Genomic DNA, 25,251 nt, shown 5'->3' with positions numbered 1-25,251 from the left:
TGACCAAGGTGTTTGATCTAGGAAGAATATTCCAGTGTGGTTGTAAGGGGAGTGGTTTCAAGACATGTGACCACAGCAGTCACCATATTGCTTCCTCTTTGTTACAATCTTTTTGCTTTTGATGATTTATTTGTTTATTTGAGAGAGAGCACAAGTGAGCTAATGGGGGAAGGGCAGAGGGAAAGGAGAGATTGAATCTCAAGCAGACTCCAAATGGAGCCCGACCTGGGGCTCGATCCCACAACCCTGAGATCATGACCAGAGCTGAAATCAAGAGTCAGGCAGGTAACCGACTGAGCCACCCAGGCACCCCTGTTGTGACACAGTCTGAGTGATTTTCATCCTATTGTGAGCCTACCTACATGCCCATGACTGGGTGGGTTATAACCCTGGGTCGCTACGTAGCCAACTTTCTGTGTACACACAGCCCAGTGGATGAAACAGGGTCTTCCCAGCTGAGCTCCAGCATGGTCTAAGCTAACAGATACAAAGTTACCCCAACCTTTCCTCTCTGGACACTGTCCTGTTCGTGCTTGCAGTTGGCAGCTCATGCGGTATATTTTTAACCTGTTGCCCCACGCGTTTGTCTTAGAGGCAGTAGGTGTGACATGAGCTTCGGAGTCAGACCAACGTGTCCTTCAGCTCTGACTTTTCTTCACAGTCTGTGGGAACTCAGGCAAGTGCCTTAGCCTCTCAGCTCCCACATCCACAATGGCAAGTTAGAAAAGATAATATCCTCCTTGTAGAATTGCTCTGAGGACAGAAATGCCAAATCCAGTGCTTTGCACCTAGTGCTACGCTCCGTGGTAGCCAGTGGTCCCTAAGGGAAGCTTAATATTTTTTCCCATTGTTAAGAGGTTCCTTGTTTTGTTTCTTATCTGCCCAGGCAGTGTGGAAACACAGACTTCGATTATTTACTTAGAAACTTAAATTCTCAATGACGTGGCCAAAGGTGACATGGTGTCTTGATACATACCTTTGGGGGGCATTGTCCCCCCAAAGAACTCACATATTACTGTCTGCAGGCATGATGTGAGCTTACATAGTCCTCAGACATGAAGAATGGGGAGAGTGTACAGTAAAAATACAGCTTCCTGATGCAGGATTTATTCAGACGCCTCTGCCGGCTGACATGCATTAAGCCGACTGTGATTATGAGCTGCGTCTTCTCCGTTTAACACCCACCAGCTGCTATAAATGTGTGGTGACAGGGAAGGAAGCGTTTTTTAGGAATAAAGGTGGTTTGAACTTCTCTCCAGTAAGAACGGTCTCTGAGATCAAACAAACAGCTTCCTGTGTTCAGTAACTCTCCACCCACGTGACATCACCAGGGACAAGGGCATCCGCGTAGATGAAATGTTCCAAATAACGGACGTTCGTTGTCTTTCCCCTAATGTTCTTCATTGTATCAGTTTCCTATTGCCGCTACAAGTAACCATAGAATTTGTGGACTAAAAAAATACAAATTTATTATCTTATGGCTCTGGGGTTTCGAAGTCCAAAATCCATCGTGCCGGGTCAAAGTCACACTATCGGTAGGGCTGCGCCCCTCCAGGAGCTCTGGGGGAGTCCCGTCACCTTGCCTTTTCCGGCCTCCGTGTGGCTACTGTCTGTGACATAACTTCTTACCATTTCTGACTTTTAGGATCCCACCCGCACAGCCTCCCTCTGGTAGGACCATTGTGATTACATGGGACCCACCCACATAACCCAGGCTGGGCGCTCTGTCCCAGGATCCTTAATCACACCTACCAAGTCCTTTTTACCAGATAAAATTACCATAGCCACAGATTCCCGGGCTAGGGCGCACACACCTTTGGGGAAAGGGCTACAGCCCGTCCTGTCACACTCATAATGGTGTCCTGCATGACCATATTTGATAAGCTCCCAGCCCCCTTCTCCAGGGACACCTAGACACACTTCTAACATATCTGGGTAACTTTGGGGTGTCTTTTTTTTTAATTGTACTCATTTTTGTGTATGTTTGTTTAGTTCTGTGCACCTCGACCGCAAGTGTAGATTCCCGTCTCCAACACCACCGTCAAGAAACAGTAGAGTTAGGGGGTTTGGGAGAAGGGGGTGGGATTATGGCCATTGGGGAGGGTATGTGCTTTGGTGAGTGCTGTGAAGGGTGTAAACCTGGTGATTCACAGACCTGTACCCCTGGGGATAAAAATATATGTTTATAAAAAATAAAAAAGAAAAAAAAAAAAAGAAAGAAACAGTAGAGTTCCGTCCCTCCTCTTGGCCTTTTAGAGCCACACCCACCTCTCCCCGACCCCCCTCCTGTCCCCATCCCTGGCCCCCAGCAACCACTCACCTATTTTCCATCCTATAACTTTGTCGTTTCAAGAATGGCATATAATGGAGTCATATGGTACCTAACCCTTCGAGATTGGCTTTCTCATCTGAGCACTTTCTAGAACTTTCTAGTCATCCTACTGGAGTGCACGTCCACCACCTGGGCAGGTGGTGGACTTACTTAAACATCCCGTGCCTCAGTTTCCTCCCCTGTAAAGTGGGGATGATAACGTCTACCCCACAAGGTTGCTCTCTGTGACTTGGAGTATCATCGGGCCCCAAGCAAGGTTGTCCTGCTGTGGGTGTTGTTCTATCTTGACCCATTTGCTGCACGGTGTGGGGGCCTCTTGTGGTCTTCTGCTGCAGCCCCCTTCATGGTCCCCACAGCATGACTCAGAAGAGATGCCCAAGGCAGTGAGGAATGGCCCATGGCCACCTTCCTGAGAAACCCAGAACCAGGTTTCCCTTCTAGACTCAGGCCCCCAGCAGACACGGGAACTGCCTACCCCACAAAATTACTGTTCTGCTCCTAAGTGACTCGTGCGTCCCCGAGACTCACTGTGCCCACTGTGTCCCAGGGTGCCACTGGGACAGTCTCCACCGGGACTCGTCCCTCGATACATTTCACAGTGTGGACGACATGACACTCGGGTGAGCAGAAGCCCAAATCTGTGTTTCGATTTCGGTTGACTTTCATCGCAAGCTGCACCACTTTGGGAACTCGATCAATAATTCAGGCTGTTTTTACCTTCCGCTGGCATTTTCCCCGTAAGGATCCGGGAATGTGGCCTGTGTGGCCGCAGGAATAATTGCGGTGAAGTAGACCGTCCCGGGTCCAAGCTTCCGAATTTGCTCTTAGGTTAACATAATCCTGTCCTCTGTGTAAATCTTTCTGTCAGGCAGAGGCAAAAATAATTATCTTAGCTGGTATTTTTCCTAATAGGCAAAGCAGAGGCTTAAATATTTATGGCTGTTTGTTTAAAAACCTTGAAACGGATTAATACTGTGGCATCTCCTTAACCAGGGAGAGGCGCCAAGGCAGAAAGTGTCGCTAAGAGACGGGATTCTGGAGTTGAGCTGGACACCCGCAAAGGGGGCGTTCATCAGGGTCTAATTCCCAGACCCGACCTCACGGCTTACAGCCTGCGCCATGCTTTCACACAGAGAGAATTCTTGGGGGTGAGTGCAAGACCCTGAGAAGGACAGATGGAAGCTTCCTTGGGGTTACTTCCCCATCCGAAAGCAATGTGGGGAGTGTGCGGGTCAGACCCCTCCTGGCAGCCGAGCACCAGGCTCCGAATCCCAGCGTGGCCCACTTTTTCCTGGGAGAAGGGGAGACGCAGCAGGGATGGGCTTGCTCTGAGTCCCCCCTGACATGGTGGGAGCAAAGTCTTTGGAAAATGTGCCGCGCGGAGTCTTTGCAGTGGGCGGGGGTGGGGGGCATGGTAGGTCACACCCGTGACGTGGGGCTGGTCCACTCTGTACCAAGCCCGCTGAGCACTTCTGGTTTGTCACGGTGCGTCTATGCACAGAGCTTAAGTGACTCGCCCAAGGTCACACAGCTGGTAACAGGAAGAGGTGGGATTGCGACCTGAGATGCTCTGGCCCCAGCTCCCAGATGTATATTCTGGCCACTTTCTGCCCTGGCTCCAGAGAGAAGAGAAAACTCTGCAAGCGAACGAGCACTGAGATATTGTACAACACGGGTGACGTCTTCCAGGAGCTCGTCCGGCTCACCTGGAGTCAGGGACCCGAGTCACAGAGGTCTTCACTGCAGTCCATGACTCGGGCCAGGATCCCTGCTGTTACTACGGGGCAGGACCCTTAAAAGCCAGGGCCGACCACCAACAGCAAAGCCCCTCTCCCACATGAGGCAGCAATCAGCCAGATACTCGGTGCACCTGCCAAGGGCCTGGCACGCCCAGCAGGAGGACAGAGCCCAGCGGGGACCTGCGGGGGGCGGCTGGGGCTGGAGGCGGTTCAGAATGGGCCACTGCCGCCCAGGAGAGCCGCAGGCTGAGAGACAGGGATGATTCCCCTTGGCAGGAACAGATGGCGCCCCAACATGGCTGAGGGAATGGTCTGTGGGCACGCGTGCTGTTCCCACAGCAGCTGGCCGTGCGCAGATGGACAGGCTCCTGGGAGGGTCGGGGAGCTGGAGGCCTGCCCTGGGGGCTGTGGCTTCTCCTTCCATCCCTACTGGAGGGGCAGCCCCGTCTTGCCTCCGACCGCCTCCGGAAGACTGCATTTGTACGTAAAACTTGCCTACTTGTTCAAAGTAAGAAGTGTACCTGGGTAAGATTCAGTGAGTGGGCCGCCCGCTGTGACCTTTTCTGGAGGCGGTCAGAGGTCACGTCTGGAGGGAACCCCATTTTAGGAATGGGAGGAGAAAGGGAGGCCAAGGGGTGTCCGGAGAGGTGGAAGAACTAGGGAGCCATAGTCTCGGATGCCAAGGAAGGCAAGTGCTCGTGAGCTCAGAGATGGCTGGGGACCGTGCGGTCAGGGAGCTGGGAGTGGGGAGGGAGAGGGAATCCGGCCCGAGGGCACCAGCCATCCCTAATGTGGCAGGAGCGGAGTGTGAGCCCAGCAGCCGGGCTGGGGCCCTGTCTTGGGGGAAGGGTTGGTAAGAGGGACAGGGGAAGGGGGATGGTCACTCCTAGGGAAGCAAGATGAAGGGAGTATGGACAAGGCTGGGAAGACCTTGGCGTATCTCTAGGCCCGTGGGAAACGCTCAGAGAGGGGGGAAGAGAAGACGGGGAATGGCACAGGCCAGGAGGGAACGGGATAGGGAAGCAGGAAGAAGGAAGAAAGCTGAAATCACACTGGCCGGCTGGCCTTTTCCAAGGGCAAGGCCAGGACGTGTGGAGCGGGGGGCCCGGGGGGTGCTGGGAGAGGGGCCCCTCCCACATCCACAGGCGGTGACACGGTCGAGGCTCCTGGACGTGACTGAGCAGGTAGTGGGAACCAGGGAGCGAGGCGAGAGCGGGGCTGAGTGTCTGTCAGAACAGGTGAATCCTAAAGAGCATTGAGACTAGGTTCAGTGGGGGGAGGGGAGGAGGGGTGGGGAGGAGGGGGCCAGAAGGGCAGGACATTGCCTGCCGCAAGAGCTGAGGAGGGAGTCCGTTTCTGAATTAAGCATCTTGGAGGAGCCCGGGACCCTTTGCTGTCTGCCCCCCTCTTCTCCTCCCGAACCTCGTCTCTCCCCTCGCCCTCCACCCCTCACCCCTGTCTCTCCAAACCCACCCCTGCACTGACTTCCATACCGTTCCCCAAATTTGCCGGGCTCTCCCATCCTCAGGGCTTTTGCTCTTCTCCTCGCCTCCACCTGGGACATCCTTCCCCAGCAGCGGGGGTTCCTCCTGCATCTCAGCTTGGATGGCCCCTCAAGGAGGCCATCTTTCCTGGTGACTCTGTTCAAACCTGCAGCCCCGGGTCCCTGCCCCGCTGTCCTTCCACGGTGCTCATCACCCTCTGACAGAGCACGTCACCGTGCCCTCACGTGCGTGTCTCTCTAGCCCACTCAGCCCCCCAATGCAGGGCCTTTCTCCTTGGTTCCCTGCTGAGGCCCTCGCCCAGGCTCTGGAGCAGGGCCCGGCAGGCAGGGTGGGTCTGGAACAATCAGGTGCAGCAGGGAGGTGGGGTTGGCAACAGAACGGAGCAGACGGCTGGGGAATTGAGGGGTCAGGAACTCGGGCAGGGATTGGACTGATGATCCCCAAGGCTGCCCCCCAGGGGACTGCCACGTGCCTCACGCCAGCGACCCACGAGAGCTGGTGTGCGCGCTGGGGGTCTGGAGTGTCTGAAGGCGTGGGGCATCAGCCTGGGTCCTGCAGAGACCCCGAAGTGCCGGCATAGGGACCCCTCCTCATGCCGAGACAGTTCCTCGCCTTTGGGGAAGAGGGTGTAGAGAAGGACAGAGCGTAGAAGACGATCTGAAAGTTAAACAAGGGCGCCTGGGTGGCTCAGTGGGTTAAGCCTCTGCCTTTGGCTCAGGTCATGATCTCAGGGTCCTGGGATTGAGCCCCGCATCGAGCTCTGTGCTCAGCAGGGAGCCTGCTTCCTCCTCTCTCTCTCTGCCTGCCTCTCTGCCTACTTGTGATCTCTGTCTGTCAAATAAATAAATAAAATCTTTTTAAAAAAAATAAATAAAATTTTTAAAAAATTTAAATAAAAGAAAGTTAAACGAGAAAAGAACACACGAGACGCACGCAGCCAGGCAGTAAATTAGCACTCGCACAGCTGAGAAGAAAAGGGGAGATGAGAGAGAGCAGCCGGGGCTCCCCCGGGATCGGTGCTTCTGGAGCGCCGGCGGAGCTCAGAAAGCCCTTGATTAAAGACGGAGAACGATAAGCCGAAGGTGGCTGGCTGGCTTTCAGAGGCCGGTTTCCGTCTGTGTGGGGTCACCGTCTGATGCCTCCGGCTTCGCAAGAGAAAATGAAGCCGCTGTCTTCCCTCCAAGAAATATTTAAAGAGCCAAGGCCAGGCTTGCCCTTGGGTTCTTCCTTAAATTGTGGAACTCTCCTCAGATCTTTTCTAGGAGTTACGTTGGTGCCACTCGTCTCCGCTAGGGTCTGCCCGCAGCGCCCAGCCCCGCTGGCCCTGGTTCTCTGGAGCACCTGGGCCCCTCCGGGACGTTGTGGCCGTGAGGCACCTGGGACCCTGTCCTTCTTCCTGACTTCCTCAGAGATAGTGACTCCTGGTGGGCGAGCAGGACCCAGGGCGGAGGCCTCACAGACTTGGTTTACTTTACTCGTCAGAGCAGCTCCACAAAGCTGGTGTCCGACGCTCTGTTTTCCAGAGGGCAAACCCAAGGTGCAAAGAAATTCGGTTTTTCCCATAGCCCCGGGTTCAGGGCAGAACTGGGCCTTGAACCCAGGGCCGGTCCGCTTCTCGCGGCGGAGGAGGGAGGGGACCGCAGGGGTCGGCCCAGGGACACCCCGAGCAGGCCTCGGTCCCGCTATCCTCCTGGCTCCCTCTCTTGTCTGCAGAGCCCCGCGAATGCCCTGAGCTTTCTCCCCCTCGTGCTGGGGCTGCCTTCACCGGCCTTTTGGTTGGGGATTTGTTTAAATCCTGTAAAAATGGGTCAGAGATTTCTGAAATCTTGTTTCACCTTTTACTCTGCCATTGTGGGGGAGGGGCCAAGCAATGGCCGCACTTACTCGTTTCCTAGCACATACCATGCGCCTGCATCTGTCGTCTCGTTAAAACCCTCGGAAAGTCCTCTGAGGAGAGTTTTACAGACAAGGGAAAGGAGACATGGAGAGGACAGGCGCCCTGTCTGAGGCTCATGGACAGCAAGTGACGTGGGCCCCAAAGTACAGGTCTGCGGCCCTAATGTCGCCAGGGGGCAGGCCTCCCCACCCCCCCACCCCGCCCCAGGCTATCACTTACAGCCCTGTTACCAAACACGTCTGGAAAGACCACCAGGCTATGAGGCCTCCGATTCTGGAAGATCTTTTATTCCTGCAGACCGAGCTCCCACAGACCCAAGATTCATTCCTAACTCCCGGCTCACTGCTTTACTGCCCAAGTCGTTGCCTCCTTCAGCTGCACAGTGAACTTCTGGAGGCCTGAGGTGAGGAGGGTCCCAGGCAGACACCACACGGTGGCTCTTGTCCACTCCCCACGCACTGGCCACCCCCACCCGCCACCCTGTGAGAGACCAGTGCGAGGGGGCGGTGGCAGAGTTCGAGAACCACCGGAAAGGGGACTCGCGGGCTACGACAGTACGTCTGGTTCTGCGCCGCCCCCAGTCTGACCCTGCGCTGGGCCCAGGCAGACCAGAGGCCCCACCCCTGGAGGGAAACTTCCCGTTTGAGTTCAGGTGGCTTTTTCTTCATCCCTGTATAGTGAACTGCGGCTGTAGTTCTGCTCTTTTAAGAACCTGGGGCAATACCTGTAAGATGGGGACACTCACAGGACCGTCCTCAGAGCATGGCTTTGAAGGTGAGGTGAGTGTCCCCGCGGCCGCCTCAGAGGAAGCGCTCCGTCCGTCCACTTCCGTCCGCGGCTGACCGTTGCTTCAGTTATCTGCTGCTGCGTAATGGCCGCCAAGCTTCATGGCTTAAAACAACAACCACGTTACAGCTCTGATTCTGTGCAGCAGAACTTCCGGCGGGACGTGGCGGCGCTGACCCCTGACGGCTGAGGGGGTGTTGGCTGCTGTGGCCCTGCTGTGTTGGGGGATCCAAGATGGCCTCTGGCTGTTGGCTTTTGGCTGAGGCCCCATGGGTCCTCCTCTGTGTGGTCTGTCTTTCCATGAGGTCTGCCACCACTCAGGCGTCTACCCAGAGCTTCTCAGCCCGGTGGCTGGCTCCCAAGAGCGCAAGAAGGGAAACCACAGGTCCCCGTGAGCCGCACCTAGAACTTCACCGTGTCACTTGGACCACATTATGTGAGTCAGAGCAAGTCCCAGAGCCAGCCCAACTCTAAGGGAGGCGACAGAAATTATGTTTGCAGGGATGGGGGTGGGGTGCGGGAGGGAGTGGCCTGGTCACCATGCAGGAGGTCATATGGGATAGGAGGGGGTCACTGGGCCCAGTTTTGGGAGCAGCTTGTTTTGAGTTCTGTGCTGGCCCATGGGAGGCTTCTCAACCCAGCAGCCCAGAGAGGGCAGATCTCTAAGGTGCTGAGGACCCAGGCAAGAGGGCAGCCCCCCCCCCCAGCCCTGTGTTTTGGAGCTAGGATCAGCAGACCCCTTCTGCTAGGGGCTAGAGAGTAAATATTTTAGTCTTTGTGCTAATCTAAATTTTAGATTTTACCAGGAGGCAAAATTGAGCAACTGTTCCTGCCAAAAGGCCGATAGTCTTTTTCTGGTTGTTTTCGTAGGATGTGTGCTCACAGCAGCCTGTACGCAAATGGGCCGAAGTTGGCCTGCAGGCCGTCCCCAACTGTCGAAGGTTCCCGGCTAGCCCTCTGCCAGGCTTAGCCCGCCTTCTAGGGCTGGAGCGACACGCCCTGTGGGGCCTGAAAATTCCCTTCCATGACCCACATGGGCCTCTTCCTACGACCCATCCTTGCTAGGGACACCACCCTGACCGCATGTCTGATGGAGAGGCTGGGGGAGGCTGTTCACAGGGCACAGCAGGACAGAGTTTGGACGCACAGGCCGGGACACACAGGGTCTTCATAGATGTGAGGAAGGACTGAGAAGGAACAGGGGCGGGGAGGGGGAATAGGCCAGGTCTCCCAGTACTGGAGTGGAATCTAAGGGGTCCATGAATTCTATAGTCGACCTCCCCCTCCAGGTTGTTGAGAAGTATTATGGACTGACTTTATGTCCCCTCAAATTTCACGTCACTCCTGAACCCTCCATATGACTGTATGTAGAGCTATAGGACTTTTAAGGAAGTGTAGAAGGTCTAATGAGGTCATTCAATGGGGCCCTGATCCGGTAGGACTGGTGTCCTTACAAGAGGGCCAGGAGACAGCTCAAGGCGGGGGAGCCCCATTGGGAAGGAGCCCTGTAGCCCAGAAGAGAAGCCTGTCAGAAACCGGTACCAGCCCTGCCAGCGGGTACCTCGATCTTGGCTCCCGGCCTCCAGGCCTCTGAGAACATGAATGAATATGGTTTAAGCCGCTCAGTCTGTGGTATTCTGTTCTGGCCACGTGAGCTGACTCATACAGGAGGGTATATTGGTCACGGTGGTAGAAGAGAACATTTAACAGTTGGCTTAGCTTGATCAGTAATGTGTGTTCAGACATCTGGTATGTGGGCCTCGGTCACTCTTCTAACAGTGTCCCCTGTCACACACACACACCCCCAAATGTTAGCGATGGACCCGTCCTAGAGCAGGATGGACTCCTGCATTTAGGCTAGGTGTAAATTATGTTGTAAACCAAGACATTTTCACGGTCAACACCATTGTTTCTCATCCTATGGAACAGGAGGCAGCAGTAAATGAGTCTCAAGGTCAGAGGCAAGAGGCAGTCTCTCAGAGGTCCTGGTGCCATCCCCAGCTCCTGCTTGCAGAGTGGGCACCGGGAGGGTGGGGAAGCAAGGGCCAGGTTGAGCCCTGGCTCTGCTGTGCATGACTGTGCGGGCGCTTGCTAGTGCCTCGACTTCCCCAGTGGTCACCAGAAGTGGTGCCCAGCACAGCGCAGCCCAGGAACTGCGCTTAGCGGTAGCTCAGATGCAAATATGACCTCTGTTCCTGTTGGTATCACAGTGTATCTCCCCAGGGCGGAGGTTCTCGAAAACCTCAGTCTGGGAGGAGAGTGTCTAAAGAGGTATTTGGTTCCTACCGAATAACGGGGGATCACCGAAGTCACACGGAAGAGGTTGGGTGACGTGGTAGTGGTAAGTCCACCAGGAGGACATTCTCCCAGCCCCGTCTCATGGTCACCACCCTGAATTCTTCCACAATCAGCACGTTACCCAGGAGCTGGAGAGAGATGAGCCCAAGCAGGGGATTAGTGCCTCCTTGGAAGAACCACAAGGACTTAAAACGAGAACACTTCCCCACGTGGACCTTGGTGCTAATGCCTGCTCCGAGGGCCACAAAAGACCACGTCCCACAACTCTGCAGCGCACATCCCAGAGTTTGAGGAACACCGGGTGCAGGGGCGGCTCTCCACAGCCCAAAAAGGCGGGTGCAGCTTTCTGAATTTCACTCGCAGCTCCCTCAGAAGTCGCACTGCCACTTTGGAAGACAGTTTGGCGGTTTCTTACGAGGCTAAACATAGTCTTCACCGTGCGATCCAGTAGCCATGCCCCTAAGTGAATTGGAAAACTTATGTTTGCACCAAAAAAACCTGCACACGGATGTCTATAGCAGCCTTGTTCATAATTTGCCCAAACTCAGGGGCAAACAAGGTGTCCTTGAGTGGGTGAATGACTGCATCCACTGTGGCGCAGCCGCACGATGGAACGTTATTCAGCACTGAGCAGAAACGAACTGCCAAGCCACAAAAAAACCCGGAGGAACTGTAAGTGCATATTGCTACGTGACAGAAGCCAACCAGGAAAGGCTGAGTGCTGTATGCTTCTGCCCGCAACACATCCTGGGAAAGGCAGAACGAAGGGAGACAATAAAAAAGATGAGTAGATGCCACGGGGCAGTGCAGAGGGAGGGACAGCTAGGCAGAACAGAGGACGCTGAGGCAGTGACACTGTACGACACCACCGTGGTCGAGACACATCATGATATATTTGCAAAAACCCACAGATCGTCCAGCACCAAGGTGATAATGATGTAACAACGTAGTTCATCAGTTGCGACTGACATTCCTGTCCGGTGAGGGATGTCCGTAGCCGGGGAGATCGTACTGGTGGGGACACAGGGCACAGGGGATCTCTGCACGTTCCACTCAGTTGTGCTGTGAACCTAAAACTTCTCTTTAAAAAACTTTATTTAAAAACATATAGGGTCACCGTGGTAGCTCAGTTGGTTAAATGTCCCAACTCTTGATTTCGGCTCAGAGCGTCATGATCTCAGGGTCGTGAGATCGAGCCCTGTGTCTGGCTCCACACTGCTTGGGATTCTCCCTCTCCCTCTGCCTCTCCCCAACCCTGCGTGCTCTTACTCTTGCTCGCGCTGTCTCTCTCACTCAGAAATATAGATACACGGGGCGCCTGGGTGGCTCAGTGGGTTAAGCCTCTGCCTTCGGCTCAGGTCATGATCTCAGGGTCCTGGGATCGAGCCCCACATCGGGCTCTCTGCTCGGCAGGGAGCCTGCTTCCCCCTCTCTCTCTGCCTGCCTCTCTGCCTACTTGTGATTTCTCTCTGTCAAATAAATAAATAAAAATCTTTAAATAAAAAAACATATATACATGTACATGTACGTATACATATGCAGCCTCTGGCCCTTTCTGTGCTACATGAAAGTCTAGGATGGCACTGGGAATGGATCTGTAATCACGAGGCTCTGAGCTTTGCTTCTGTCTCCGTCCGTCCCTCTTTCCTTCCTTTTTTCCTTTTTTCCCTTTGTCTTTAAAGCCAGTGCTAATCATTACCAACCATTCTTGTACTCGCCGTTCCTCTCCTCACATTTTGGGGGAACAGGATTTAGGTGGTTCTGCTGTTTGCTTTCTGTTCTCCTGGAGTACAAGGAACAACCAGAGTAGAAGGGGTAGGTAGTATGAAGAGATTATAAAGCACTTTTATTGCCATTAGAGCAATCATGTCCTGTTCTTCCCAAGCCTGGATAGAGCCACAATATCTGTCTAAACAGAAAATATATACTCTGGACTCCATTTTCACCTTGTGGCAATTTTCTTTATACTTCTATCCTGCCTTTTGTCCAAAGACTTCAGACACTGTAGAGTTTTCTCGTGTGGTGTACAAAGATCCCTGATGTAAGGCATTACATTTCCGTTTTATTTATCCATTTTCCTGTCTCCTTCGTTAGAGTCACGATCCCTGTGCCTCGCAGAGGGCCCAGCCCAAAGACCTGTACAGTTAGCCACAAACAGTGGAGGTGAGGACATCCCCTTCGGATGTCGATGGAAAAAGGAAAACCTGAAGTTTTGCTGCTTGGGTAAAAATCAATATAATTGCACAAGAGGGGTATCTTAAAAATCTGTTTTATGACTTCACATACCCCCCACCTAGAGCAGTGTCTAGCACGTAGGAAGCTAATACTTGCTGAAAGAATGAATGGAAAGTTCAGCATTGATGAGAATTGCCAGGTGCCAACTATTATGTCGGGGTGTTTAGTACATATTGTGCATGTAATGTCTCCAAGCGGAGTGTCTTCTTTGTCCTCCTGTGAGCCACCTGTACCTTCACTGCCTGGATTCGTTTTCGCCTGCCTGCCGTGCCCGGGGGCCAGTTCTTACTTCCGGTGTTCGGAAGTACGGGGTTGTATCGTATATTCAACTCAGCTGCAATAAACACATTTTATTATATGAAATGCCGTTCTATCCCCCGCCGTGTTCCTACCAGGTGGGTGCTGGAATTCTGCATCCCAGCTGAGGAAATGGAGACTCAGAGAGGCTCAGCAACTTGCTCAGGGTCCCACAGCTCTCCCATGGCAGAGCCGGTCCCCAGAAGTCAGGTTCAGAGCATTCCCATCACAGGGTGCCTCCCGCACGGTGGCCGCTGGTATTCTGGGCTTGGATTCACCACCCAAAGGATTTTTGACTGGGAAGCCTCTTGGACTGAGAGGTGGAGTGCCTCACCCTTACCCACCATGAAGCTTTCCTGTTGCTCAAACTTTGGTCCAAACCTGGTGCTGGGCTTGTCGTGAACCAGCCCAGTGACCTTCAAGCAACCCACTTAGCTACTCTGAAATATAGGTTCCTTCCCAGAATCCTAAGGACCTTTGTAAAGCACCTGTAAGGGCCGCCCTCCAGCCTCAGCAATCCAGCAAGTTGACGTTGGACTTCAGAGGTGGTGGTGCCCACCACTGGGGCTTAGATGAGATCCACTCCCGCATTTTTCTCCTGCTCCAGCTGTTGGGGGGTGGTTCCGGGGCTGGGGGTGCAGGGGGCTGTCCCGGCCCCGCTGGGGAGGAGTCTGGAGTCACGTGAGGGCAGATAAGCAGTCTCAGCGTGATGTGACAACGGCCCTAGGAGCTTCGAGGTGGCCAAGGTCTGTCAGCCCCAGAAGAAAGAGTGGAGGAGATAGTTCATGAGCTCACGGTCCCCGCTGTCAGGGCAGAATACCCAACGACACTGTAGCTCTTCCTCTCTTCCCCAAACGGTACTGTTGTGACGTGTCAATGTTCTTAACCAGGCACATAAAGAAGGCCTCTTGTGGCCCGTGTTCTATTGCTGGAAACTTAGGATGTTTTTCAAAACAACCATGATTTTTTCATTAAAGTAAAATAGTTCTATTTTTGATCAAAGGAAGGGAAATTTTTATTTCCTTGAGACAGCAAAAGGACTCGAGCATGTTTTATGCATAAAGGCCAGTGTGTGTCTGTAATGGCAGCCTGGGAAGGTCCTTCTGTGGTCGGGCTGTTTGTCAGGGTGAGTTCTGGGGGGGCAGGCAGCGAGTAAATGTCACGTGAAAGCGAAGACTGGAAACTGGTTAAGGTACAGCCAGGAATGGGCAAGTGGGCCTCCTCGCACAGATGCTGCGTTCCCGTGGGACACACACATGTCCCCTTAAGATAAAGTCTCCAGGGCCCGAGTTCCTGAGTGAAGTGGCTGTCTTGGCAGCTTTGATCCTGGTAAGCATTTGAGCCCCTTTCAGGGCCGGTTCCCACCATAGCTGATGAACTTTCGGTTTAGAAAAATGGTCAGAAATGTGGATGCCGGGGCGCCTGGGTGGCTCAGTGGGTTAAGCTGCTGCCTTCGGCTCAGGTCATGATCTCAGGGTCCTGGGATCGAGTCCCGCATCAGGCTCTCTGCTCAGCAGGGAGCCTGCTTCCTCCTCTCTCTCTCTCTGCCTGCCTCTCTGCCTACTTGTAATCTCTGTCTGTCAAATAAAATAAATAAAATCTTTAAAAAAAAAAAAAAGAAATGTGGATGCCAAGTCCAGGTGACCAGGGTTCAAATCCCAGCATTGCTACTTACTCGCTGTGTGACCTCGGGCAAGCTACCTAACCTCTCTGTGTCTCATTTCCTGATCTGGGAAATGGGCCACTCCTACCTCATAAAAGTCTCACGAAGGCTAAGCGATCTAGCAGAGCTAAGGAGCCTGGGTCATAGTGAGTGTTACAGTGGTGACGTAGCTTATAGTCATTTGGGCTATTGCCAGTAGCATCTAAAACCTTACTGCACCGCCCCCCGGAAAGCTTCTGGAGCCCTGCCCTCTATGGGAGGCCTTTGAGTATGTAGCCCTGGCAGAGGGTGGAAAGGTGGATAGTTTCAGAGCCGTGTCCTTCCAGCCACTGTGGCCGCTGGCCTGCCAGGAGATGAGAAGCTGCCTTCTGGCCCCTTTTATTCTGGTCCTGTGCCCAGGCTGGGAGAAAACTCATTCATATCTTACTTTTACAAGACAGGCAGCCATTTGAAACATCCTGACATCTCCCCCAAGCCGTTGGCTCATGTGAATATAATCATAATGACAAATAACAGGAAAGCTGAATGACAGTGGCCCTGTTGGGGGTCCGTCTTTGAAGCTGAAGTTCAACCCCCATGTGCTGCAGGGAGGTCCGCCAACTGGAGCCCTTGCCAAGTCTGCCTCTCTTTTGTGAGGTCCTCTGCTGGGGGAGACCAAATTGCTGTTGCAGCCCCCCAGGCTTGGCTGCACGCCACTGCTGGCCCACGAGTCCCAGAGACACCTGCTCCTGTCCCCAGTGGGGACAGAAACAAGAGAAACTCACCATCCATTCTGTGGCCTCTAAGCCTGGTCCTCAGCCCAAAGCTGGCTCCCCAGGCCAACAGGAACCCAGGAACCAGAGTGAGTTGTAGGAGCCCGTGAGAAGGTATAGACCAGCACCGTCGAGTAGAAACAAAATGTAAGCCAAACGGCATCTCGCGGCCCCAGTTCTGTGTATGTGTGGGGTTTTTTTCCTAAAGATTGACTGTCTGATTGATTGATATAAGGAATCTCTGCATCCAACACGGGGCTCGAATTCACCACCCCAAGATCAAGAGTCACGGGCTCTACTGACTGAGCCGCCAGGTGCCCCCTAGCAACCACATTTTTTTTTAAAAGTTAGAAAAAGAAACAGGTGAAATTAAGCCTAGTATATTTTATTTAACCCAGTAGATCCAAAATATGACTGAGATATTTTGCAGTTGGAGAACTGCATCTCCAGAATCTGAGGTGCCTTTCCCCCCTAGACTACATATCATTCACACTAGCCACTTTTCCAATGCTCAGTAGCCACACGTGGCTAGTGACTTCATACTGGACAGGCGGGTCTAGACAGCTCACAAGGGATAGCACAACCCACATCCTACATCATGTGTATCTTAATGTTTCCCTTCAAATGGGGCTCTCTAACACGCTTGCCCTTTTGCAGTGAGATTTTTAATTTTTTTTTAAATATGTATTAGTAGCAGCTCATCATTGAGGGGAAAGCATGCTTTGTTCTAACAATGGATTTGCAGTGGTAAGGTTGCACCCCTAGACCCTGTAATTTAGATCTTCCAACCTTCCCGTTTCGTCTAGTGTGTAAGCCAGGGGCGACATGTTGTGAGCTTCTCCAAGAAGAAATGCCCCAGCTGAATTTCAGATCCCATCCGGTTATTACCGTTGAGAACACAGCAGTGTTCCACATGACTTTGTCATCTCAGCCCCGGAGCTGGGCTGGCGGGCTGGAGGGATTGCCAAATGCTGTCGCCAAGAAAAACGAGATGTTGTCACTTGGCATTCTGCTTTGGTAAAGCCTTGGAGGAAGGAGAGGGTGTTATCACCAAGAGTCATGAGAGTTTGAGGCTGTGCAAATAGGAAATAAAAACCAAGTTGGACCAAAGTTGATAAAGAGTCAAGAAGAAGAAGAAGAAGAAAAAGAAAATCTTCAGATGGCCCTGGCTTTTAGGATTTGTGAATCACTCTGACCAAAGACAGGGAATTCCTTAACCTTGACCTCTGACAGCTTTCCGAGCTTTCCGACTGCTCAAGTAGAGGAGTTTGGTTGGTAAGACTGCTCAGACACTTGCAGAATATAGGATACGAAATACAGCGGGACTTCCCTAGTTCAGCACCCTCCGTCCCCCAGCCTGATAATTCCCACAGCAACACGGTGCCCCAGCTCTGCCTGAGTTAACAACGGAGTAACTAAAACACTGATTAATGAAAATAGATTGCCGGGACTGGTTTTAATATCGTTACAAGAACAGATTTCATTCATGCGTTTCTGAAATACAACTACAACACCTGAAATGGTGGTTTTAAACCTCTTTCATCTTCAAAGCCCTTTGATTAATATTTTATTAATCTCAGTGTGAGTGATGACATATATTTGGCAGTCGTAAACTCTGTTTTTAAAAGAAAAATGTCAATATCCAGAGCACCACTTATGAGCTGCTTGGCCCTGGTCGGGTCTCTGAAACTTCTTGCTACGTCAGCTTTCCCACCTGTAAAATGGGGACAACAATCACTCCTGCCACACAGGACTCTGCAGAATGTGCTCAGCACGTTGAAGATATAGTAGGTGCTTAGCAAGTGCACTCTCTTACTCTCCCCAAGAGAATTTCTGTTGTTCTACTGAGTCAAGACAGGCTTTGACTCAATCATTTTCTGTCTTGGAACCAGAATGGCAAGCCTCATTTCACACCATCAGGTAACACACAGAGGCGCATTATGATAGGGCTTTTTTGTTCTTTGTGTGTATTTTCCAAGTTTTCAAAAAAAAAAGAACAAATGCAGTTTTTTAAAAAGAAAGGAAGGCCTCCTTGTAACTTCCTCTGGTTATCATATCCTTGACAAGAAAATGAGCTCTAGAGCTGTCAGATCCCAACATGTACCACATTGAGGCGAGCCACCGGAGCTGTATTTCTCATGCTGCAAGGAGAAATATTAGTAATACATTAAAGAAATGGAGAAGAAGGGACATGCAGGTTTGTTTACATCCCAGGACATTCCATTAGACACCGTGGGCCATTAAAAAAAAAAATACCCCAGCACATTTCAGAGTCACGTGTGTGTATGCAGAATGGCAGAATGGTCATACAGAACACCTGTCCGGATGTCTTCACCTCGAATCCTGGGGCCTGATCCATGGGTCAGGGATTGTGTCCTTGAGAAAACACCAGTGTTTTAATACCCCATGTCACGCTTAGAAATCCAAGTCAGTATTACCTTCTTCTGCAAGGGCATGTCCTAGAATTATTCTAGTACTTCTGGGAGCCAGAGAGAGAGGGCAGTTGAGAGGGGACAGGTCTCCGGGGGCCATCACCCAGCTTCACCAGCCCCCTGCTTTCTGCCAACTCATTTCACGTGTTCCGACCCCTTCCTAGTTTGCTCAAATATTTAAAGCAAATCTAAGCTGTCGCGTCACTTCACCTGTGAATACGTCATCTCTTGTGCATTTCACCCATTAATACACTCATCATGCTTTTCAACAAAGCACCGTACCAAAGCACCATCTTCTTGCCGCACAAAATTAAGGGTAACCTCTTAATATCATCTATCAAGACATTTTGGTTGCTCCTGATTTCTGTTTTACAGTAGCTTTGGCTTGAGTCAAGATTCAGACGGGGTTCACACGCGACATTTGATAAAATCACGTCTCTTTCAAACTACTCTGAAATCTCAGCAGGTACCTCTTCTCCACCTCCATCTTCCTTACTTTCAGCCAAATTCTGTTACATAGTTTGATTATCTTATTTCTCAGACCTGTGGTCTGAAGGACCTCGGCTTTTTCCAAAAAAAAAAAAAGGTAATGAAATCTACACCGTGGCGTCTCTGGGTGGGCTGAGCAGCTCCCATGCAGGTTTTGGACATCGAGTCCTGGGAAGGTGGTTCCCAGGGTGTGGGATTTGCGGTTCCCTCTCCCCTCGGTGCAGAAAGGCCTACACACTTGACTTGTCTGTTCGAACCCAGGCTCTTTGATTCGCCACTAATTGTAAGCTGTATGTGTTTCCACACAGATAATCGCGTATCAGCCGTATGGAAAATCCGTGGACTGGTGGGCCTACGGCGTCCTATTATATGAAATGCTAGCCGGGCAGGTAATGTACATTTCTATCCTTGCTTATTGTTGGATAATGTGAATGCTTTCGGCTCTGCTCGGTGGGACCCAGCAGCCGGTGCTGCCCCGACTTCCCTGACCCAGGTGGAAAGAGGGAGAAATCCCCCCCCAGCCCTTGAAAGTGGATTCTGTTCAGTAGGCACAGCAATGATCTCCGGCCATTAAACACCCCAAACTGAGAGCTGAGACCCGGAGCATCAGCAACGCCGCTTTCCTATTAAACACAAAAGTCCCTGCACGTTGAGGACGACCTCTGTAGGTTTTCAGAATCTCAGAGCTGGGGCTGGGTTAGGGTTCCTTGTAAGCTTGTCTGCGCAGACTGCCCGCAGCCGCTGCCCGGGTGTAGAGTTGGAGTCCTTCGCGGAGGAAGAAGACAGCGGAGCTTGAAGAAATGCCTTCGTAGCTCCTCCCCATTCCTCCTCACCTCGCCCTTGGCAGTTTGTTGCAATTTTCACAAAAGTCCAACGAGGCTGAACCTCCAGTTATAAAAGGACAGATTAGGTTTCTCGGAGGAATGCAGCGTATATCAGGATAAGCGGGGAATGATGGCAAAGCTGACATTTTCTTAATATGTGGCCTTAATATCTGTCGGGTTGAGGCAAATCACACGGACTGCTGTAACAAGCAACCCCCCAAACCTCAGTGGTTTAACATGGCACACGACTTTATTTTATATTCTTGGCACAGCCCGGCGGGGGATGGGGGAGAAGCCTAGAGATAGCATATGTCACTCCTTCCTACAGCCCACTGGCCACATGGTCCCACTGGGACACGAAGGGGTGATGGGGGAGGGGGAGATAGAGTGCACCTGTGAGCCGTGGAAGGTTGGGTGAACATTCTACAGATCTCCGCCATTTTACCTAAAAATGACTCTGTTGTGGGCAGCTTTTTTTAATTAGCAATAATCCCGCCTTGGATAAACCTCATTGGCTACAATACTGCCACTGCGCAAAGCTTGGGCAGCTTTTTTTAACACTGGTGTCGAGGAGTTGTACCCTTTCTAGCCAAAAGTTGAGTAAGAGTAAGTGGAAAGAAATGTGCATGTTGAGCAGCTACCCCCAAGGAAATCTTTGACTCTTTGTCCCTGGAGGGGGAGAAGAGCCACCCTTTGTGACCTACAGAGTTCATCAACTCTCATTTATGCATGCAGCGTGTACCTGTTGATGGTTTACTCTTTGCATGGTGACCACCAGAAACAAAACAAACACCCTCACCTTCTTGAAGCCTATAAGATAGAGAGAGAGAGAGAGAGAGAGAGAGAGAGAAGAGCAATAAGCTAAGAGAAAAAGTAATAAAGCAGAAAGAAAATGTAGTGCGGGAGGAAGGTCGAAAGTGAAGCAAGGAAGGGCAGGGAGGGACTCATGGAGAGCTGAAGTGAAGACCAGCAAAAAGAGGATACCGAGTACATATGTGGAGTGGAAGCATTCTGGGCAAGGGAAACAGCAAGTGCAAAGGCCCTGGGGTGGAAATGTATGGCCATGTTTAAGAAAGGGATGGGAAGCCACCAGTCTGGCCAGAGCAGAGTGGATTAGAGAGGGAGTGAGAGGCCTGAGGTCAGAGGGGGAAGGGGAGCCCCAGGTCTTGTGAGCATGGAAGTCATCACAGACCCTTGGCTTTGTCTCTGGGGTGGGAGGCCATTGGTGAGCTCTCCTTTGTGGGTCTTTCATTGTCTTACATCTAAGTAGACTCCTAGAGATTCAAAGAGACAGGGTTCCAGCCTACATTGGGTTGTTAACTGAGAAGGGATGTTAAGACTTGATTGATAGTAAAATGGTTGGTGATGATTCATTTAGGTTTTTAACCCCAATAAAATGTTCATCTCAGGCCAAATACCCCCATTTGTAAGCATGGAAAAGCAGGTCATCAGAACCACGGTCAGTGAGCCAACAGTGGTTGCCTGCCCCTTGAGTGAATTTCCTGTCTTTAGAATTTGGGCCATAAAGTTTGACTGAATTATGGTCCCCTTGAGAGCCAGGCTGTTCACGAAGGCGCAGGAAACTGAGTTCCCCTTCTTGGTCCCCCTTGCATGTTCTGACTCTTGAGCCCAGAAACAAACGCTGCTTTCACTGAGTCACATTTGCATATGCCAACAAAAGAAATTGGTTGGGTGGAAATAGGATCTGTGTCACTTCTGAGGGCACTTTCCAAGAGATCAGATGAGCTGACTCGTCATTGGTGAGCAGGAGACTAGGACTTCAGAAGTCCTGTGCCCCCCACACACGCCACATGCCTACCCCCATTTTCCTTCCTCCCCAAGCCCAGGGACTTCCTTCCCTAGAGGAAGGCTCAGGCAATGCTGCCCTCCTGCAGGGAAGTCCCTTTCGGGTGCGTCTTAAAAATCCTGCCTCTCTTGCCTATTATCCCTGAGGCCCCCACCTGCAGACGCCCTCCCCACGCGCAGTGCTTCCGTAAACATTCTGGCACATTTCCATTTCCCATCCTGCTTCTCAGACTCCTGTTAGCCTGCCCGATAGGACCCCTTCCCTGTGGACATTGGTGACACCCTTTAGATGCGACATCTTAAAGGCGGCCCACGTTTGGGCGCCGTGGGGGGCTCAGCCGTTACTCGTCTAAATCCAACACAGCGTTTTCATTTCGGTACCCGCTTCTTCGTCTTCCCCGTGACTCAATGCAAATTTCAATGTATTTCTGGGTGGTGAGTCAGCCCAGAAAGGATAATGAAGGCTCTGAGACTTTACCCACAGCCCCCCAGAAGCTGCAGCAGCCTCCAGACCCAGCAGAGGGAAGAGACGCAGTTATTGAAAAGTAAGATTAATTATAAAGCTGTTGATGGGGTTATGGTCTAAATTTATCCTCTTTAATCACAGAGGACTGACGATGAGCAGAAAAGAGAGTTTATTGCAATTTTCTTCTCATTTGGTATATTTATCGTCCGCAGCCAAGGGGACAGTTAAGCAGAAACAGCCTGAGTCTTTCTTCAGTTCCTGGACTGCTTGACAAGTATGATTACTTTGGGGCGTAAACAGTATTTACCCAGCACTGTAATAAGCATGTTGTGGTTCTACGTGCTCACGGGTCTCCGTCATAAAGGGACCAGTGCTCTCCTCCTTATGTCCCCTTTTGCCAGGGCAATCTATGCTTTATCTTCTTTCCTGACGCGTTGGTAATGGGTGCTTTCCCCCAGCACTTTTCACCTGAAATGTCTTTGGGTGTGCGCCAGCCCCCCGCCCCACCCCCCACCTCCGCTGGTCACCAGCGGTCTACGGACAACCATGGCAGGGCCCCAGCATCCAGGAACCAGGAGGTGACTTGGAAATCATTTTAGAAAGAGTGAACCATCACCCCTCCTCTGTCTAAACTTCACCAATTGCAGATTGCTAAGGAGAACACCTCTGGTTCGGAACATTTTCACACCCAGCCGAGAACCGTATCTGACACGCAGCTTAGCTAGAGACACTAAGCCCCGATCTGTAGAAATTTAAAAATAATCATGGGAATGTGGGAAAGAGGGGAGAGAAGCAAATCCAAAATGGTCACGCACTTACTCCTCAGCAACACATCCCCTCCTGTCGTCCCCAGGCTCAGTCGCGGACTGGGAAGGAGACGGAATATAATTATAATTTCACTCTTGACCTGCCTTCAGCACCGAGGCCCGAGCAGCAATTACCTGTATGAATGCTCCCGGGGTGACCTGGAGAGACTTAACAAGAGCCATAAAAATGCTCGCATCTTTCGACTGCATAAGCCCACACCTGGGACGTTTTTCTTAGGAAGCAATTCGGTGAAGAGAAAAATGACATGCACAGAGATGTTTCTGGTAGCCTTAGTTATCAGAAGGAAGCCTCGGCAACAATTCTGAAGGTGCCCTCGGACCAATGAGCCCGTCTCAGCTCGTCTGCCTGGGAATACCGGTAGCCACAGAGAGATGTTGGCAAAAGTCAGGGAAAAACAAGAAACTCCAAATTATGCATCCTTATTTGAAAATAATACAACAAGCCTAAGAGTTCCCAACACAGTAAGAGTAGTTTTTGTGGTGAGGTGAGGGGGATGTGGATGTGCCTTCCTGGGCCTCACTCCCCCCAAGAACGCATGATCTTAATTTAATAGCGGGCGCCGGGGAGCTTTCCCCAGTCTGGTGATCATTACTGCTGCCCACCAGGTAGCTGGGGGCCTCCTCCCTTCTGGCACGCGGCGGGATGGTACCTCCCAGCTCACTTGTGGTGGGGTAGAGCGTGTGGCTCATTCTGACCCGTGAGATCTGGGGGGATGTGCTCCAGGGTGGACACCCCAGAGCGCCTGTCCCCGGTCCCCCGCAGCAAGACCAAGATGGCGGCTGTACCATCAGCATTGGTCCTTAGTGACTTCTCCTCACTGACAGTGGACGCGTGGCATAAGCAAGAGATAAGCAAACAAAGTCAGGGCTGGGAAGTCATGCCAGGTCTCTAATTTAGAGACAGTCCCTCTACACAGTGCCATAGCGACTGCCCCTCGGTCTTTCCAGATCCCACTATTCATCGTGTCAGATACCAAAATGGCCTCCCTACGTACCTGCCCGAGTCGAGCTCTCTTTAGGTGTGGGTGGACCAGCAGCTGAGCACCTCCCACCCAGCCCTGCCAGCAGCAGCGCCGGGGGACCATCCCTCCCCATCTACCTGCCAGAGCGAGTGTGAGGGGTTGGCAGTGCCCAGAATGGCCCAGAGCCCAAGCTCTGCAGTTAGATGTCTGGGCTTGAGTCTTTTTTTTGTTTGTTTGTTTGTTTGTTTTTAACATATAATGTGTCTTTTGCTTCAGGGTACAGGTCTGTGAATCATCAGTCTTACACAATTCACAGCGCTCACCATAGCACACACCCTCCCCAGTGTCCCTAACCCAGCCACCCTATCCCTCCCACCCTCTAACAATCCTCCCCGCCTCCAACAACCCTCGGTTTGTTTCCTGATATTAAGACTTTGTTATGGTTTGTTTCCCTCCCCAGTCCCATCTTGTTTCATTTTTTCCCTCCCTATCCCCCACAACCCCCTGCCCTGCCTCTCAACTTCCTCATATCAGGGAGATCATATGATAATTGTCTTTCTCTGACTGACTTATTTTGCTCAACACAATACCCTCTAGTTCCATCCACAGCATTGCAAATGGAAGGATTTCTGTTTTTATGGCTATATAGTATTCCATTGTGTGTGTGTGTGTGTGTGTGTGTGTGTGTGTGTGTGTGTACCACATCTTCTATATCCATCCATCTGTGGATGGACATCTAGGTTCTTTCCATAGTTTGGCTATTGTGGACATTGGTGCTCTAAAACTAAACTATAAAACTAAACCTGAACTAAAAAAATTGGTGTTCAGGTCCACATGCCCCTTCGGATCACTACATTTGTATCTTTAGGGTAAATACCCAATAGTGCGATTGCTGGGTCATAGGGTAGCTCTATTTTCAACCTTTTGAAGAACCTCCATGCTGTTTTCCAGAGTGGCTGCACCAGCTTGCATTCCCACCAACAGTGTAGGAGGGTTCCCCTTTCTCCACATCCTCGCCAACATCTGTCATTTCCTGACTTGTTGATTTTAGCCATTCTGACTGGTGTGAGGTGGTATCTCACTGTGGTTTTGATTTGTATTTCCCTGATGCCGAGTGATGCAGAGCACTTTTTCATGTGTCTATTGGCCATCTGGATGCCTTCTTTGCCGAAATGTCTGTTTCTGTCTTCTGCCCATTTCTTGATTGGATTATTTGTTCTTTGGGTGTTGAGTTTGATAAGTTCTTTGTAGATTTTGGATACTAGCCCTTTATTTGATATGTCATTTGCAAATATCTTGTCCCGTTCTGTCGGTTGTCTTTTGGTTTTATTGACTGTTTCCCTTGCTGTGCAAAAGCTTTTGACCTCGATGAAGTCCCAGTAGTTTACTTTTGCTGGGCTTGAATCTTGGTTCTTCCACATCCAGCGCTGTAACTCCAGCCCGAGCACTTAATAATAGGACCTCAATGAGCTCAACTGTAAAGTGAGATCACTAGTGTGTACGTCCATCATATGGTGGTTTTGAGGACTGAGGGAGCGAGGCCTGGAGAAGCAGTCCACACGGTGCCCACCGCATAGACAGAGCCTGAAAAGCGCGTGTTATTGCCACCTTCCTTACCGCTGTTCACTCCCAAACAGTGGCCATCCTTCGTCAGGCAGTTGTAGACTCCCAGTGGGTGATAAAATGTCAGGGGTAGAGGCATGTGTCCTCCCTGGGATTGCCAGGAGATGCCCGTCCTTAGGGCCACATGGGGATGGAACACGGGGTGAAAGCCCAGGGCTCTGCCACAAGGATGCGTGGTCCTGTGGCCTTTGTCATAGCTTAGGAATCTTATCACAACATCAGAGCCCAGGGGCCTTAGAGATTCCTGCCATCCCTGGCCTGGATGATTCACCCTGAATTAAACAGCTCTCTTAATGGCAGGACTTCTTAGAACCTTTA

General features: G+C 51.5%; 1 protein-coding gene and 1 pseudogene across 2 annotated transcripts in view; one reads left to right on the top strand and one right to left on the bottom strand.

Moving 5' to 3' along the window:
* PRKCA (protein kinase C alpha) overlaps positions 1 to 25,251 on the top strand; it is a 385,445-nt gene that overhangs the window by 342,418 nt on the left and 17,776 nt on the right. For both annotated transcript variants that reach the window (XM_032320330.1, XM_032320329.1), the window contains exon 14: positions 18,734 to 18,814. In XM_032320330.1, the coding sequence (XP_032176221.1) occupies positions 18,734 to 18,814 (81 nt within the window). The remainder of the gene's footprint in view (positions 1 to 18,733; positions 18,815 to 25,251) is intronic.
* On the bottom strand, positions 19,660 to 19,790 carry LOC116578662 (annotated as a pseudogene).

This window comes from Mustela erminea, chromosome 18 (assembly GCF_009829155.1).
Source record: "Mustela erminea isolate mMusErm1 chromosome 18, mMusErm1.Pri, whole genome shotgun sequence".
NCBI lineage: Eukaryota > Metazoa > Chordata > Mammalia > Carnivora > Mustelidae > Mustela > Mustela erminea.
This window is presented reverse-complemented; position numbering and strand designations above follow the sequence as displayed.